Below are 16862 nucleotides of genomic sequence, written 5' to 3'. Positions count from 1 at the left end.
AACATCCGCTTGTTTACACTGAGACACACATATATATATTATGGGCAGACTTGCGAAGCACTCGGCATATTTACGAACATCGTCAAATAACATTTTTCAAAACTATAACTTAACAGTCCATTGCATATACATCTAACTAACATATTCCAACATGTTTCACATTTTTTTACAGTGGTATTTGCGAATATATATACTTACATTTGTAATTGTCATTTCCACCGGTAGCCGCCATCTTGCTCCAGAAAATTGCCGTTGGCTGAGCGCGCAAGGCATCATGGGATACTCCCTTGCCCGCAAGCCTGGTCCAGAGCTGACTTGGTGGCGAGGGGGCATATTTAGGGGAGGATAGGCACTTCCCCTTGTCCCTAAAGTATTGGGACACCCTACCCCCTCACAGGAACGCGCAAAATCTAGGGCAAGTGGTCAAATCAAGGGCTAGGGTTTGAATTAGGACAGGCCCATAGTCTCGATACGATAGAGAACGCTCGGTTACGGGTGTAACCTTTGTTCTCTGAGTGAAGAGACTATCTCTCCACCAGAGGGCCGCTTTGAGACGTGTGTCGATCAATATGAAGCACTAGCCCCACGCCATCACAGGTATTTTATACACAGCTAATCAAGGGCGTGGCCGGTACAACCGGTGTGTCTTAAAGAGTATGCACGTTACACGACCTGGTAGGTCGATTCCCCATACATATGGAATATGTAAGGGGTGGAGAGATAGTCTCTTCACTCAGAGAACAAAGGTTACACCCGTAACCGAACATTCTGTGTGTGTGCGCATGTGGGCGTGTCTCTCCTTCCACAGGCAGTGCCAGGTGAATCCACTCCAGTAATCAACCTCCTATAAAGCCTCTGGATTCCCTCCTGCTCGTCGCCAGATAGTTTCTTCAGTCTAGGTGGTCGTTTGCATACTGGCTCCTCTGAAGTTTGCCTTTGTGTCCTGCTGTTTAGCTTGTGAATCTAATACTCCTGTGTTTTTCCACCTCGTCTCACATTGCCGCGCTTTCCTTACAGTCTCGTGCTTTGCTTCCTCCCTGCCTGCCTCACGACACCCTCACCCTCGCTCTCACTGGTGATTACACAAGTCACGTTTGGATCCCAGAACAATGCACCACCCCTCCCCCTTGCACTTATTTGCACACTTGAACATTAAAGAACTTGTTGTTAACTAAATCTGTCGTCTGAGTCGTGCATTTGGGTCCAGAAACTGTACAAATCACAACAATTTTGGTTGCAGTGCTTCATTTTGCTGGATATAAGTATTTATTATAGAGGTATTTTGCAGTTTGGGTGTGTGGTTTTGTGAACTGTGTTAACTATTTTGATAAAACCAGTGTAGGAGATACACTACTAAATAATAAATGTATATATCTATTTGACTAATCCAGAGGAAATTAATCTAATCCGACTGGACAAGTTTAGCTTTGAACAGTTCTAATCAATTTATTTAATTGCAATTGAATGTATTTAATTTAATAATTTATCAATCTCATATTCTGAAACAGTGATTTCTTTACACAGTTCTATCATTTCTCCACATTAAAATTAAATTCCAAAGACAATGACAGATGGTTATATGTCTTTTATTAGCCAAATATTTCAGGGTGAATAAATGAAATGGCAATTTAGACGAACAACAGCAGAAAATGTAGAGACTGTAAAGCCTGAAACATACCGGGCCAACTGTTGGCCATCTGAAGCGTTTGGGGAGACTCAGACGAGTTCGGGAACAAATCTGTTCGGTGTGTTCAGCTACATTGGAAGCTTTTGGAACCGTGTGGACAGTGTCTGCTCCGATTCAACTTGCGAAGTCTGAAAACATTGGCTGTTGGCCGTCTGAGCCATTGGATACTCTGATTGGTTGTGAGCTAGCTGTATAACTATTCTGATTGGCGGTGTGATAGCAAATCAGTGCGGTGTGTGGGAGGGGTGGAATACTGTGTGCACCGCTTAACTCTATGGTGTGTGCTTTGTTTTTCTATACACTCCGTTCTGATAGCAAAAAGCGTTTTATGAGAGAATAAAAAATATTTGAGAGAGAAAGTTTTCATACCAATAGCAAAAAATAATATTTGAGACTAAAAAAAGTTTTGAGAAAATGTATTTTCTCAGAACATAAAAATATAAATTTGACATTTTTAAAATTATTTCTGAGATTTTTTTTTTGAACTCTCAAATATATTTTTTTTCATTGTGAAAACATTTTCTCCTTCTTTTCTTCTTTGCTCTTGATGCAATTTCTTGCTCTCGTGTCAGGATTTTGCTCTCGCTGTGAAAATAATGTCATGGGCGGGTGAGAATCGTCTTGGGAGTCGAACTGAATCATTACACCATTGTCGATTCACCTGCATAGATGCGCTGCCTTAGTTGAGCGCAGAGACTCCAATGTTTGGGTAAGATGATGACACACATAACTCGATGGGTAGCTAGCTGAGCAAGTTGGTAATGAAAATCTTTCTCATCATAGGAAAGACTGTCTAGCCCTAACAGGTTAGAGAATAACAGATCAGAGGTATTAAATTATGTTTAACTGGTTAGTAATGTGGAGTTCAGCTCAGCTAACATCACTGAAGATTAAACATTAAATAGGCTATCCTCAATGTAAGCTAGTTTGCCATTACTGATGTGTTTGTCAGATTGTCATGGACAAAGAATAGCACTCATATTCATGAATGTGTATTATATTTTTAGCATGCTAATCGCTAGTAAAGCTAATCGCTAATTAGCCATCATGGTAGGTAGTTGGTTTGAGTCTGGGCTGTGTGTGGGGGCCCTAAATGAGTAGAGTAATAAGGTTATGTGATCATGGGCGGATGGTGAAATTCAAGGTCGGGTTTTTAGTTTTCAAATATTACGGGCTCACCGTGCTTGTCTAATAGCCAGAGGGAAGTCCAGTACTCTGTGGATGAAACTCTTGCTTCACAGCCCAGCGGGATGTCTGCTTTGAGAGCGCTGAGGGCAGAGCCGGTCGTAGCTTGGAACAAAAGTCTCTGTTTCGGTGGAAACTGCTTGTAAGGGCTTCTATATATATATATGTATATATATATATATATATATATATATATATATGTATATATATATATATATATGTATATATATATATATGATTGTATATATATATATATGTATATGGTATATATATATATATATATATTATATGTATATTTATCTATGTTATTGATATATCCTAGATTGTATATTATCTATATATATATATTATATTATATATATATCATATCTCTTAGATAATTACTATATATATTCTCTTAAGATATCTGTCTCTTCTCTCTCCTCTCTTCTCTAATATTGTCTTGTATTGTCTCTAGTCTCTAATTATCTCTCTCTCTTCTCTATATATCTCTATCTCTCTCTATCTATCTATTCTATTTCCTCTCTCTATTTCTATCATCTCTTCTATGCCCTTTAAAATACGTTCTGTGTTATGTCAGACAAATGGGTTCTAATACAGCAAAAAAACAAAACACACTTCCAAAGGCATCAAGCTGAGCATTACCAACGTATTTTACCTTAAATACTGCAATTTTTAAATTGCTAATTTAACACTCACTCAGGGTTTATATGGGAACCACTAGTGAAGTGTTAAACACTTTTCAAAGAGTTAACATTATCAACACTATGACAGAGTTTTCTATAAGCACTGATAGTGTAAAATATTACCACCACATTGGATGATAAGACCACTAAGTCGGTGTTCAAAATTCACTCATTAGAGACACCCATGGAGTTAACTGGTCAACACTAGACCAGTGATTGGGTAACACTTGTTCACTGTTAGTCGAGGAGCCAAAGTCTCAAAAATGGGTTAAACCTGACATGGTCTGCCATACTATTTGTGTTTTTTCTTTTAACTTTGACCCTAAGAACAAATAATTGGAATGTCTGCTCTGCTGGAAATATCGCGAAAAAAAGTGGCCATTTTAGTGTATGTATCCTATATTTTGTCAGGTTGGGGTTTTAAGGGGAAAAACTGAGGATAAAGGAGGTGGACACAAATGCAGTTAAACAGGGGACATGAGGCAAAATCAGGGGAGAAACAAAAGGCGAGCTTTATTAAATAAAAGCTGAGTGCAAAAAGTCAAGGGAGTCAACAGGCAAAGTAGCAACAAAAACAGCAAGACAAAGTACAAACAAAAGGACAAAGTTCAAATCAAAAAATGCAAAATTCAAATCCAAAAATACATATCGTGGGGGAACGGGGAACAGACAGGAGCAGGCACATGAACGGGAGCATGGACACAGACAGAGGTTGACAAATACAATGACCAGACAAGGAGTGAAGGGAACACAGAGACTAAATACACAGACACTGATGACAAGACGAGGAACAGGTGAGGTGGACCAACAGGTGAGATAACGAGGGGAATGCATGGATGAGAACACTGACAGATAGAGGGAGACAGAGGGAAGAACATAGGAGACACTCAAAGGACACGAGGGCATGGAAAAATCAAAACATAAGACACAAGACATGATACAAAGACACGATACAAAGACATGATACCGAGACAGGAGAATATAAGACAAAAAAACATAATCTGAACAAAACACAAGGACATGACTCTAGAGTCATGACAATTTTTTATCAGAAAAATGTGAAAAATGATTTTTTTCCCTCAACTCCTCAGTGGGTTGGTTCGGTTGTCAATAAATGGATTCCAGATACACAGAACACATGTACTGATAACATCCACTTAAAAAATAACTCTTAAAACACATTTCTACATGATTTTGCATCAATTTAATGCAAGAAGAATTAGGAGTTTTCTCACTTTTTTTCCCAATATTTTCATCTTTACTTCATTGGCAATCAATTATTCCACCAAGTTATGACATCAGTCAATATGCCATTCTTTTCACCAAACAGTACACTCATTCCACAGAAAAAAATATAAAATCCAACCAAAATCAATGGATCTGTGGTGATTTCACTACTAGTTGGCGATCGACAGGCTCAGAACCTCAATAGAATTTTAGACATATTAGTCTATTTGCCAGCCCATAGAGCCCCATTGTGAACCTAGAAATGTTGAGTACACCAAAGTTTTATGTTAGAAATGTACAGTATGGGTCCCCGGCATTATGAAACTGCTGGATGCTAACTTGTATATGTTTGGCAATCTGCATAATTAGCATTATTAGCATTAATTAGCATTAATCGCCTATATGGACAATATTTCAGCAACTGCTTGGATTTGGACAATATTGGCAATGTTTGGGGGGTTATTGAGGATGTGGAATTCATTTCTGACATTTTCAAAATTCGAAATGGCAGTTTAAACCATAAGCCATATTTCAACTCCCAGTGGGCCGATTTTTATTAATTTTGAGAAAATTTAGAAGTTTTAGCTGAATCTATAAAAATAAATTGTAGGATATTTATGAACACAATTATCCAAATGATGCAGAATATGTACATTTAAATTCACATAACATTACACTGAGGTGACATTTGAGATAACAAAAGCAAGTGCCATATCAAACTAGAATACTATGACTGTGGCTAAATTATATAGAGAAAGGAGTATAATACAAGTTACAGGTAGAACACAACAGTCCTGCAGTACAGGTACAGGTTTTAAAACGCAAGTATATCCAAAAATAGCAAAGCAGAAAACTCTATGTGCACTAGTTACACAACGTGTTACAACTAGAAAACTTTCATCAAGCAAGAACACCTTGCACTTCTGCTACTCTGCACAATTTAACCATATCTTCATCATCAACATCATCATCTGCTGTGTCTTCATCTTCTTCTTCAGACTCTACATTCTTGTCGTCTTGCTCTTCTTGCTGTGAGTGTGTAAGCGGGTTTCATCATTTACTGTCATCGCCTTTGCAGAAGCAGTAGCTGGTACAGGTCTGCAGCTTTGTAGATACAGCTGATAATGTCCAAAAGGACAGGAGGAACATCCATAGAGGTGCACGTTGCGCTCTGTAGGAGGCAGTGTCTTCAGTGCTGGGGGGGGTTTTGCACTTTCAATATATGTCGTGTCTGGCGAGGTTCAGAGATGCAGACTTCCTGTGGTTGTACAGAGCCAGGAAAAAACCCCTCACTGCCTCTCTGATTTGCAAGTCAGTAACCCCTTCCTCTATGATGAAGTGAAGCAGGTCACCAGGTACTACTGTTATGGCCTTGAGCGCGGACACCTTCCCTTTACCAACAGGGAGGAGGTGGTGTCAAACCCAGAGAGAACGTGCATAGCCAGGATGGACCAACCGTGCTCACTAAGATTCTCTACTGTCGAATTGATGTTGAGAACATTGCTATCCCATCTTTCCATCTGCAGGTGACATGTGATACTCACCTTCCAGCACCAATAGACCATGAGCACAAACACATCAGTGTCATTGCTGAGAATATGGATAGTTTAAGCACCACACCTGGCTGCATCGAACATGTGTTAGATGAGGGAGACATCAGCTTTGTCATGAGTGACAATACTGTCTGCTCTGCTGACCATCTCGCGGTGAACTCCTATGTTGTGTGTGCACAGGAGCTCGCCTAGCCTCTGCTTGTTTTTCTTGCCCTTCATCACTTTATCGCGGCTAAGTAGGGGGGTTGTCAGTGAGAGTTGGTACTCTGTGGAGCTCTCCCCAGCTCTTCTCTGCCTCTCGTGGTCTTTGGCAGAGACTTTCTCATACCGGTCAAAGATAACAAATGTTTGGGTGATGTAGCTATCAAGCCTGCGCCCCAAGCTGGCTGTGAGGTCAGCCACAGCACCTGACGATGGCCACACCACGTGGTAGAGGGGCTGCGATGCATCAACGAGTACAACATCTGGTGGGTGGAGATTGGGAACAACGATTCCAAGACGCTGAACAATCACAGACTCGTTACTGTTTCTGAGGCACCCAGACTCATTGATGATGGATGCAGGGACCGGGCCGAGCAGGGGACACACCTGGGAAACACCGAACCCCGATTGGCCGGCCATCTGTCCCTTTCTTTGTGTCAGACTTAACTTTGTTTCTTGAGCTGTCGTTAACGTTAACCCACCGCAGCTGCATCTTCTCAATAATTCCGCGCGAGTGGGTATTGAGGAAGTAACGTCGCCGTCGCCGTCGCCTGCGTCTGCGCAGTGCGACATGATGCAGCCCCTGAATTGAGACTCAGGAAAGAGAAATATTGCAAAATAATAATAACAGCGAGACGAAATAACGTTATAACATTTCATCTCATCTCGTTTTGGTCAATGAAAATGAAGAGATATCTTATTAGAGTTTTTATTTTGTAAACCACATTTAGTCCCGTTTTTATTCGTCAACAATATTGCATCATATATTTGATTATAGTTTTCGTCACATGACCAACATTTACGTTGCGTCTCGTGTCACACAGCGGTGAAGTTGTCTCGTCTTAGGTGTTTTGTCTCGTGTACTTCCTGTTTTATTTTGAAAATTCTAACTACCCTCTCGTTTCAGGTCACTTGCCCTTCCTCATGTGTCCCTGGTCTGACATCACCCTGATCCCAGATTGTTTCCACCTGTTCCCCATTACCCTTCTGTGTATTTAAGTCTGCGTCTCCCCTTGTCTTGTGCCTAAGTGTTTCGTCTGTCGATCACCCAAGCCCTTCGTCACAGCCTCGTCTTGCTAAGTATCAGTCTTGTCTTGTTGTAGTTTTTATATTCATTGGTTTTTGTTTCTGTCATTTGTTATGCCTCGAGTAGAGTGATTTTTTGTTGTAACCTTTTGGAAGTGTAGCTTAGCTCACAGTTTTGTTTAGCCTTTTGCTTTCCTCCATTTTGGAGCGATTTTGAGTTTCTTTTGTATTCTAGTTTAGTCAGTTGTTTATAGCTCTGTTTTCTTCCTTGAGAGTGTTTTCAGTTGTAATTTTTTAAGATTAAGATTAGTCAGGTTTAGTTGTGTGTTTTCTGTTTTCTTGTTGAAATTCCCACCGTTGGTGTGGTTTTGTTTTCTCCCTTTTCTTTTGTTTTCTGCTTCGCCTTGCAGGTTCAGTCAGGTTCAGGTTTTGTATAGCCTTTTCAGTTATCACTCTGTCTGGTTGCATGAAATAACAGAATAAAAGCCTGTTGAATTTTGATTCTACACTGCATCTGAGTCCTCCTTTTAGTCCAGGCCTGACATCTCGTCTCGTTTCATCACGTCATAAAGGTTCGTTGACGATGATATTTAGTCATAATTTTCGTTGACGAAAGCAACACTAGTTGTCAGCACGTGTTCTATCTGGAATCCATTTATTGACAACCCAACCAACCCACTGAGGAGTTGAGGGAAAAAAAAACATTTTTTCACATTTTTCTGATAAAAAATATAGGATACATACACTAAAATGGCCACATTTTTTTTCGCAATATTTCCGGCAGAGCAGACCCTCCAATTATTGGTTCTTAGGGTCCAAGTTAAAAGAAAAAACACAAATAAAAAGTATGGCAGACCAGAGGGGTGTACTGTGAAGGCTACATACCACTTTGAATGATGTTTTTGTATTTGGCTCTAACTTGCTGCCATGTCCGACTGCTGCTTCCACATCTTAATAAAATGCAATATGAAATATTAATTAGGCCAACCTAGTATTTATTTGTCACAGATAATGAGTAAAGTTAATTATTTCTTTGATGTGGCCATGAATAAATTGATGAACTGATCAATGTTTCACCCGTTGTAGGGCAGTGTATGCCCAAACACACCTTTTTTTTCACTGTCAAAAAGGTCTTTATTGTCATTGTACAGGGACAGTAGCTACATTTGCTTGTTCATCCCGACACAGTAATACAAAAAAAAAAAAAAACTGAACATTTATAGCCTACGCACACTCAGCCTCGCTTTCAATAAAACACATGCGCATTCTATAACTTAGATCAGTACAATGTGAAAACAATATAGACATCATTCAAAAATGAAAAAAGATAGTTGCTGCTTCAGTTTATTTTTTAAATGGATGAGGGTTAATATGTAAAAGTTGCACAATGTTGAGCTTTCAGAAATTAAAACACTAAGGGCTTAATATAATATTGATCATAATATTAATCATTGTTAACTTACACATTTACACGGTCAGCAATTTTCTGCCAGCAGCCCTCCCTCGCTCTGTTGGCGGCAACAGTGTTACTTTGCCGTGATGGTTTCTTTGAGTTCTTCATAGCCTTGCATAATAAGAATCTGCTCATCTTGAGTAAAATATGTGGCCCGGGATCGATCCATTTTTCGCAAAGAGGTAGAATAATATGACGTCAAACACCCCCTTTTATGAATGCGAATGAATTTATTTTGTGAATGCGAGCAGAGCACAAAGCATAGAACCGGACTTGACAAATTAAGTTGATAACCACCGTCGCAGTACTGTTTAACTCTATTTGGGGACTTGGGGCTTTGTTGAGTTGCATCATGAGCACAAAGCCTGGCTATGTTGAGCCCCCTTCGCAGTACAGGCCTCAGGTCAGGTTCAACCCATTTTATTGAGCTTTTGAGACTTTGGCTCCCCGACTATGTACATTTTGCACCACCTAGTTTTTAATTTGCTACTGATAGAGGGGTCCTTGGTCCTCTGGGATTAACACTAATAGAGCTAAAATTTTAAATCTGTTAGTGTTAATTTAATCACCCACCGCCCATGTGCAATAATCACTATTTAGAATACTGCAATAAAAACATTTTTATTTTTCCTTTAACAAGGCCTTGTACAATACTGCTTTGTACAAACATGAGGTAGCTACTAACAGTTGTTTGCCCTATACAATACAGCTGTCTAGCACAACATAAAAAAATGAGTCAGAACTGTAAGACATGTGGACATCAAAGGGCTTAAAGTATCTCATATCACGAGGTGCAACAACTGAAACATGCATGTTGTCAACAACATGAAAAGCATGGAAATGCTCTACAAACATAGTTTCCATTTCTGAAACCAAAAAATAGACTTCATTTTTCAGAAAAATGCAAGCAATCTTATTGAACACTGGCATCTCATCAACAACATCTGTGCAAACAACAAGACCAATGTGATATTCAGTACCATTATGTTTAACCCAGGTTGTGACACTTATTTCACTAGACATATTAATTTGAAAATGCTCTGAAATCAAATCACCATTTTCAACATCAGTCAATATTTTCAGTTTGACAGGCCCACACTCAATACCTTTAGCAGACAATGATTCCCAATGATACGCAACAGCTATTTGGTGTTTCTTTGCAAGGGAATTGGTTATATTCTTGAAGTTTTTTAGACCTATCTTAAAGAATTTGTGTTTTGCTTCATGCATCATACTCTAAACATGTACCAAAGGACCAATTTGGCGTATACATTCAGGATAATGGATCATGAAGTGATGTTTTGGGATCAAATTATTTTGAGGATATAAATTGGCAAATAACCTGTGGTGCTCTTCAATAAGATGTTTTAAATACACAGTCATTCCTTCTGTAATACATGGGGAAAACACAATGTTAACAATATGCAACAACAGTAACAACAAATGCCAGTGTGTATCACCCTGTGGGACAACATCTCCAAAGTTTAGCTGGAGGTTCCGAATAAGGTGTAATGTTTGACTTGCATTTAGCCCAATACTATTGCCGGTACAAAACATGTTTATATGTGTTGGACAATTCTTTTTATCCATGAAGCCATAGTTGAATGCATATACACACTTGAGTATGTTTTCATTGGAAATAAAGTTCTGATTCAAATATTGAAACAACAACTTAATCTCATACTGTGCTACTCCTTCTAAAATATCATGCATTATATCAAACACAAAATTATCTGATACATTGAAATTATGACAAGCAGTTGAGTATACTTTTGTGTTTGTTCCCAAAATAAGAATTTTCCCTTGGATTCTCGACAAGATAACTGTAATGATCCTCATTGGTTAACTTTGTGCGCAGTGTCACACGTGGATCATTTTCACAAAACACTGTTTGAGTGGTTGCTCTATCAATAAGACACATTCTGCAGTAGTAGTTAGCAGTGAAAGATTCCACATAGCCAAGAATTGAGTTGAGACCTAAGTTGTCGCCTGTTACTTGTGCAATTGTGCCATGGACAGGTTGTTCAGTAAATGACACTTTCATTCCATTTTTCTCTAGTATCTTTACATCTTCCACAAACGGACTAAGTATTTTGTCAATGCCATATTTTTTTGCATCTTGGGAGTGAAACAAGGAAATGAGATGGATATTCATCAGGGATGAATTCAGACGTGGTGGTAAATAGTGGATTTGATGTTTCAAAGTCATCATAATAAACTTGAATTTGCGATGCATTATTTGATTTTGAAAACAATGGGTGATTTCTGTAGTATTTTCCATCACAGAAATCCTGGTATAAGCTACGAAGTCCAGCATATTTATTAATTTGACAACACGCTTCTTCGTTCTTGAAAATGAATTCTAATGTTTTTAATGGGTATATATATGAAAGTGTCATTTACTGGTACGTGCTCATATAGTTCCGAAACTTTGTTTTTCTTTGAATCATATCTCATTCCTAAGTGAATTTCTAGAGGTTCAACAACACCCCATTTCTCACTAAAATACTTTGTCCACTTAGAGCTTGTGTTTAAGTAACTAAACGGATTGAAAGTATTGCTGAAGACTTCTTCCACTGCACTTCTACTGGGATTATCAGAAGGCATTGCACTTAAAACTTGTTCTTTAAGATTTGCATGAACTTCATTGACACACTCCTCCATGCTTTCAACACCAGATAATACAACATTGTTGGCGACACCTGTAACTTTGCTATAATCGAAGCACACATATCTTTTGCCTGGTCTTTTGACATATTAGAGGTTGAAGGTTGACTTGTCACATCTAGGTCCATGTCAGAGAGATCTGACTATTGTGGGGTTTGTGGTGTTTGCACATCATCATCATCATCATCACCATCATCATTGCTTGTGCTCATGTTAACAGCACTATGATATTTAAATGCTTTCTGAAACCTGCATAACTTTTAAACTGCAATGAACATCCTTCTTGAGCACAAAGAACAACACCTTTTTTTCACCTGGATATAAACCATGAACAAACTTAAGGTGCTGAATTAATGCACTGGGTGCATCATGCAAGGATCTGCAAATATGACACCTATACATGGCTATGATTTCTTTTCATGAATGTGGCTCTTTACCATTAGGCTTTCTTTGATGTGCAAAAACAAATACTGTGCACTAAGAACAATGCAATAAGAACCATCCATGAAAAAAAAATAGTACTGCAAAATTGCATAAGGTGCATCGTGCATTGACCAACAAAATGGTGCACATATAGATCGTTTAAGAACTTGGCTCTCAGCTCTTATTCATGAACTTGGCTCTCAATTCCTTCACCTTTGGACTTTCTTTTGTGGTGTCAACATCAATATTGTAGACTGTTGTCTGGAGGAATGTGTACATGTTGCTGAGAGCATCATCATAACTTACACTGAATACAAAGTGCACTTTGAAGAGTTCATCAAAGGCTGCCAATGACGTGGTTCCCTGGCAAGGGATAAGGTTCTTGTCCATCACAACATAGTAAGTGCTGATGGCCTGCTTGCAGGTTCCAGAAGCAAGGAGGTATGGCTGGCGATGTCCCTCTTGTTTCTCAAGGTGTTCCTCTAGGCTCCTACATGACTGTGGGAAAACAGATCATGTTACATTGTAATAATATTTAGTCCGTAACATATTTCACACTTACATCACATACTGTGGCCAAATACATGCCTTGTGAAACACAACTAGATGGTCCATGGCTTGTGCTGCGCTTATCTTCTGTGATTTTTTTTTTAGTAGGCTGCGGTGGTAGGATATGCAGGAGTAGCAAGAAAAATGCCATATCACTGTCCCACTCTAAAAGAAACAACAAAAAGTTGCGCGTTTAATCTTACAATTTCACTTTCACAAGCATAATTTCCAGGCCATTGAACCTACTGTCCCTGACCCTCTAAGGGTTTCTGGACCCAAAGCACCCGGAATCCCGTAAAGGGATAGTTTGGATAATTTGTAATGGGGTTGTATGAGGCACTTAGTAATTAGGGATAGTCAGTGTATTAACTACAGTAAATGGAGGTCGGCACACCCACACTTTTGAGACGCAGAGGAGTACCACCTTGGAAGCTATGCAATGTTCTGATGTGGAGATATGGACTGACTGACAACCCGAAAAGATAATGCCTTAGGACATGACTGTCGCACAGGCATATTGGAAAATATTTTATAATAAAAATAAAATAATTCTAAATATAGTGTACACTTAAACTGATTAATTTGTTTGGATGGACCTTTTTAAGTGGCTTTTAAGTTTTGCTGCTGAGCCTATCCACAGCAGCACATTGCTTAGCTATCTGTCGGTAGTCCTCTCTGATCTCAAAGCTGAGTGTGTGTCTACCTCCATCTACTGTATCTACAGATACCTCATACAATCCCACTCAAAATAGTCTAGACTATCCCTTAAAGTACTGTGTATGACACAATTCCTTGGAAATAATTTTAGCTGGCATTTAATACCTGAGTGATCTTCTGTTGGTTCGTCAATGTGCTGGTTCTTGACAGACCTCAGCAAACTCTGGAGCGCTGGCGTGGTAGTAAGGCGCTCTGCTTCTCGGATCACCTTTCTTTTATAGGATGTATGCCACTTCTCAAGCAGTTTGGCAGCTGTATCTGGTCCAAAGAGGAGGCTGAAATCTTGATGTATCTGCAGCAACATTTTTTGTTAAAATTACACTTCTGATAAGCACATGCTAAGCTTATAGCTATGAATTGTGGTTACAGAAAAGGAAGCCAATAATTACCAGCCCTTTTGTGTCCAGCAGCCTTGGAAACACTGAGAGTACGTTGTGCGATTCATCAGGATTGTGGATGAAGCGCTGTCTATACTCAAAGGTCTCCTTCATTTTCTGCAGGATGATTTCTCTGTCACTGGTGTGGTTCATCAAGGGATATGACCTCTTTGCAACGCACTTCATCCAACTGACTACCAATTTGAGGCAGCTCTCTCCCCTGACTTGGACCACCTCTTTTTGCTCTCTGTGTTTGCGGTTCCTTGGACACAAGTTTTTTTTTTTCTCTGAACTGTCTTGAGCCGCCATGCCAGAAATCCAGAGCCACTTTGACTGTCGAAAAAATGTTCCTTACCAAGGACAGAGACACAAGTTAAACTTCATAATCAGACCAAACCATTGACCTAGTTTTGTAATCATTGAGTATGTAAACTGATTTGAAAAGGGTTTAAAAAAAAAACAAAAGGAAGTTAAATGGCTGTTAGCTGCCTAACCCTGGTATCCTGAACTTACCCTTAACCATCTGCCTCCTTCTACTGTCACACAGTGTCCCAGTTTCTTCATATTCTTCAATCACTGATGTCCCTCCTGGTTTTGTCTGCAGGATCTGCTTTATCAGCTAAAGAAATTGTAACAACACTGTATTACAGTGCCACTCATTACGATGTATACTTCCTGACGGGGCCAAACAGTCTGGCCTGGTCCCAGAAATATATTTAGCAGTTTTAATTTAAACCTAGAGCAACAAACTAGTTTCAGTTAAATTGTCAACAACAAAAACAAGAAAAAAAACACATGAAATGAATCAGAAAGGTAACAACCATTGAACATTTTAGATATGATTTAAACCAGGGGTACTCAAATACAAATCTTAAAGGGCCACAAAGATTTTTTTGAATGACTCAGAGGTCCATGTATTGAGGTCGGTCAGGCCACATGCAATAAAACTGTAATATTCAAAACAAAATGTCCTTTTCATTCTAAACAACAAAATACGAACTAAAATAAAATGTAATTTCCATTTTAACATAAATTAAAATACGTAGTTGAATATTCCCTCTTTTTGTTTGCCTTCAAACATTGTGACCATCACTTCAGTCATGCATTAATTTATTTAATTGTGACATAGATGTGACAAGAATCCTGCTTGCAGCTTGATATGACGATTTCAGTGCATTTATTTGTGTTTTGCATATCTCTGAATTTTGAGGAAATGTCTCTTCATAATTCCTATGCTTCATCTCATAATGCCGTTTCAAATTGGAAATCTTCATCACAGCTTCTCCTGGCATATTGTAATGCCTCTTGTGGACTGTGGCGCAATGGATCTTGGGTATCCTGTTGTTGTTGGTGTAATTATGGTTCGTGAATGTGTTTGTGAATAAGATGATATGTGAGATGGTTGTGGGTTATTTCACGTCATTTGTTCTGTGATTAAATTGAGTTGAGTTTTAACAAGGATGATACAAATTTTGGCACCGTGAGTGAAAGGGTGTTTGCCGGGAGAAACTCCCCCGTCCGTTACGCTCTCTACAACATTGAATATACATGAGGTCGCTAGCTAAAACTTGTCAAACTGCGCAAGGTGGTAAAGTAGGACAAAGGATTTAAAACCGCTGCACAGTCAGATATATGGAGATTGTCCCGGTTGGGGGCAGAATAAATGCAACTTTGAAGATCCTATTCCTGCGAGTTGCTGATTATCACTATCCACTTTGTCATAACAGTTTACTTGGAAACACGCCATATTCAATCTCTTACCACCAGCAAAATTTGGATACGCGAAGTGCTCCGAAAACGAAAGTGAAAGTTAAAAGTTGTGCTCTGTCTGTGTATCGTTTGCATGGAGACAAGTCCCGGTATACACGTGCTGATCCAACCAAAATACATAGTGAAGGAATAATAGTTCGGGGGCGACAAACAGGAGGCCGGCGGGTTGGATGCGGCCCGGGGGCCACCTATTGAGGACCGCTGATTTAAACTAAACATCTGGTGATACACTTACATCTCTGGCTGAAGAACTCTGAAATGCCTCTTCATCAACTCTCATTTGCTTGGGTGGTCTTGATGTTTCACTGTCGCTGCTACTAATGGACATGGAGAGGAAACTACCACTGTGTGAGGACAGTGGTGTGGATGGAGGAGATGACGTGCCTGAATCTAAAAGCAAAGGACATCATAAACAATTTACCTCATTTGTCGCATAGATGTGGAATTGTTTGGAATCACACATGCAAAAAAACTAAGCTTATATCCTCCCTGAACAGATTACAATCCAGAGAGTAATCCTCGTAGCTATTTGAACTGCTACAAACAGCTCTAAAACTATACCCCACTTTGTTATAAAGACATTAATTTTTAAGCATTCAATTAGCACTTCAAGTTTAACCATCAGATGTCTTAATACTTCATATGGAGCACTACTGTTAATGCAATGTAAAAACAAGCATTTTTTTCATTTTTTATTTACCATTGTCATGACTGTCCTTGATAACAAAGCAAATCCCTTCCATTTTGCATAATTCGGCAAACACTGCTTGATCCACTTCAGTGTCTGAATCATCTTCCACAGTAATCTTCTCCGCAGAGATGGAGAACTTCTCTCTCCCTAAATGATGAGATAAAAAGACAACATAACATGGCAAATTATAAGATATGATGGCCTTCATTCAGTCTGAATTACTAGTTAGTCATATACCAGTTTAGGTTATTTACCTTCAAAAATCAATTCTTCAAAATCAGCAGCTTGTAATTTAATGTATTTCTTGCAGGTTTGATGCTGCACCTTAATTATCATTTTGCCATCTACAACATGAGCCTGAGAAAAAGAGGGACAAAAGGGCTCAATTTAAAGCAGGAAAGATGTTAATTTAAACAATCAATAATTGTCTTTTATGGCCAAAATAACAATCAAAAAATGTTCGATACACTCAAATACTCTCTGTTGGACCAAAATATACCCTTTCAAACTGAGGCTGGTATGCAGATGTTCCCTTTTTGTCTGACAGAACTGGAACTTAAAATACCGCTTCTCACACTTCTTATGACGACTGCTGTATCTTAGTAGCCTGTTAAACAAGCGCACTGAAAAACACAGAATGATCTCATTAT

At 39.0% G+C, this 16862-nt stretch overlaps 1 protein-coding gene across 1 annotated transcript; it reads right to left on the bottom strand.

The window, feature by feature from the left end:
* Nucleotides 1-13724: 13724 nt before the first annotated feature.
* Nucleotides 13725-16548, bottom strand: LOC115580328 (uncharacterized). The gene is made up of 5 exons (XM_030414573.1): nucleotides 16467-16548; nucleotides 16222-16359; nucleotides 15757-15911; nucleotides 14265-14370; nucleotides 13725-14101 (listed from the first exon to the last, which is right to left on the bottom strand). The coding sequence occupies exons 1-5, from the start codon at nucleotides 16546-16548 to the stop codon at nucleotides 13725-13727; spliced, it is 858 nt and encodes a 285-aa protein (XP_030270433.1).
* Between the last annotated feature and the right edge of the window lie 314 nt (nucleotides 16549-16862).

This window comes from Sparus aurata, chromosome 4 (assembly GCF_900880675.1).
Source record: "Sparus aurata chromosome 4, fSpaAur1.1, whole genome shotgun sequence".
Taxonomy (NCBI): domain Eukaryota; kingdom Metazoa; phylum Chordata; class Actinopteri; order Spariformes; family Sparidae; genus Sparus; species Sparus aurata.
This window is presented reverse-complemented; position numbering and strand designations above follow the sequence as displayed.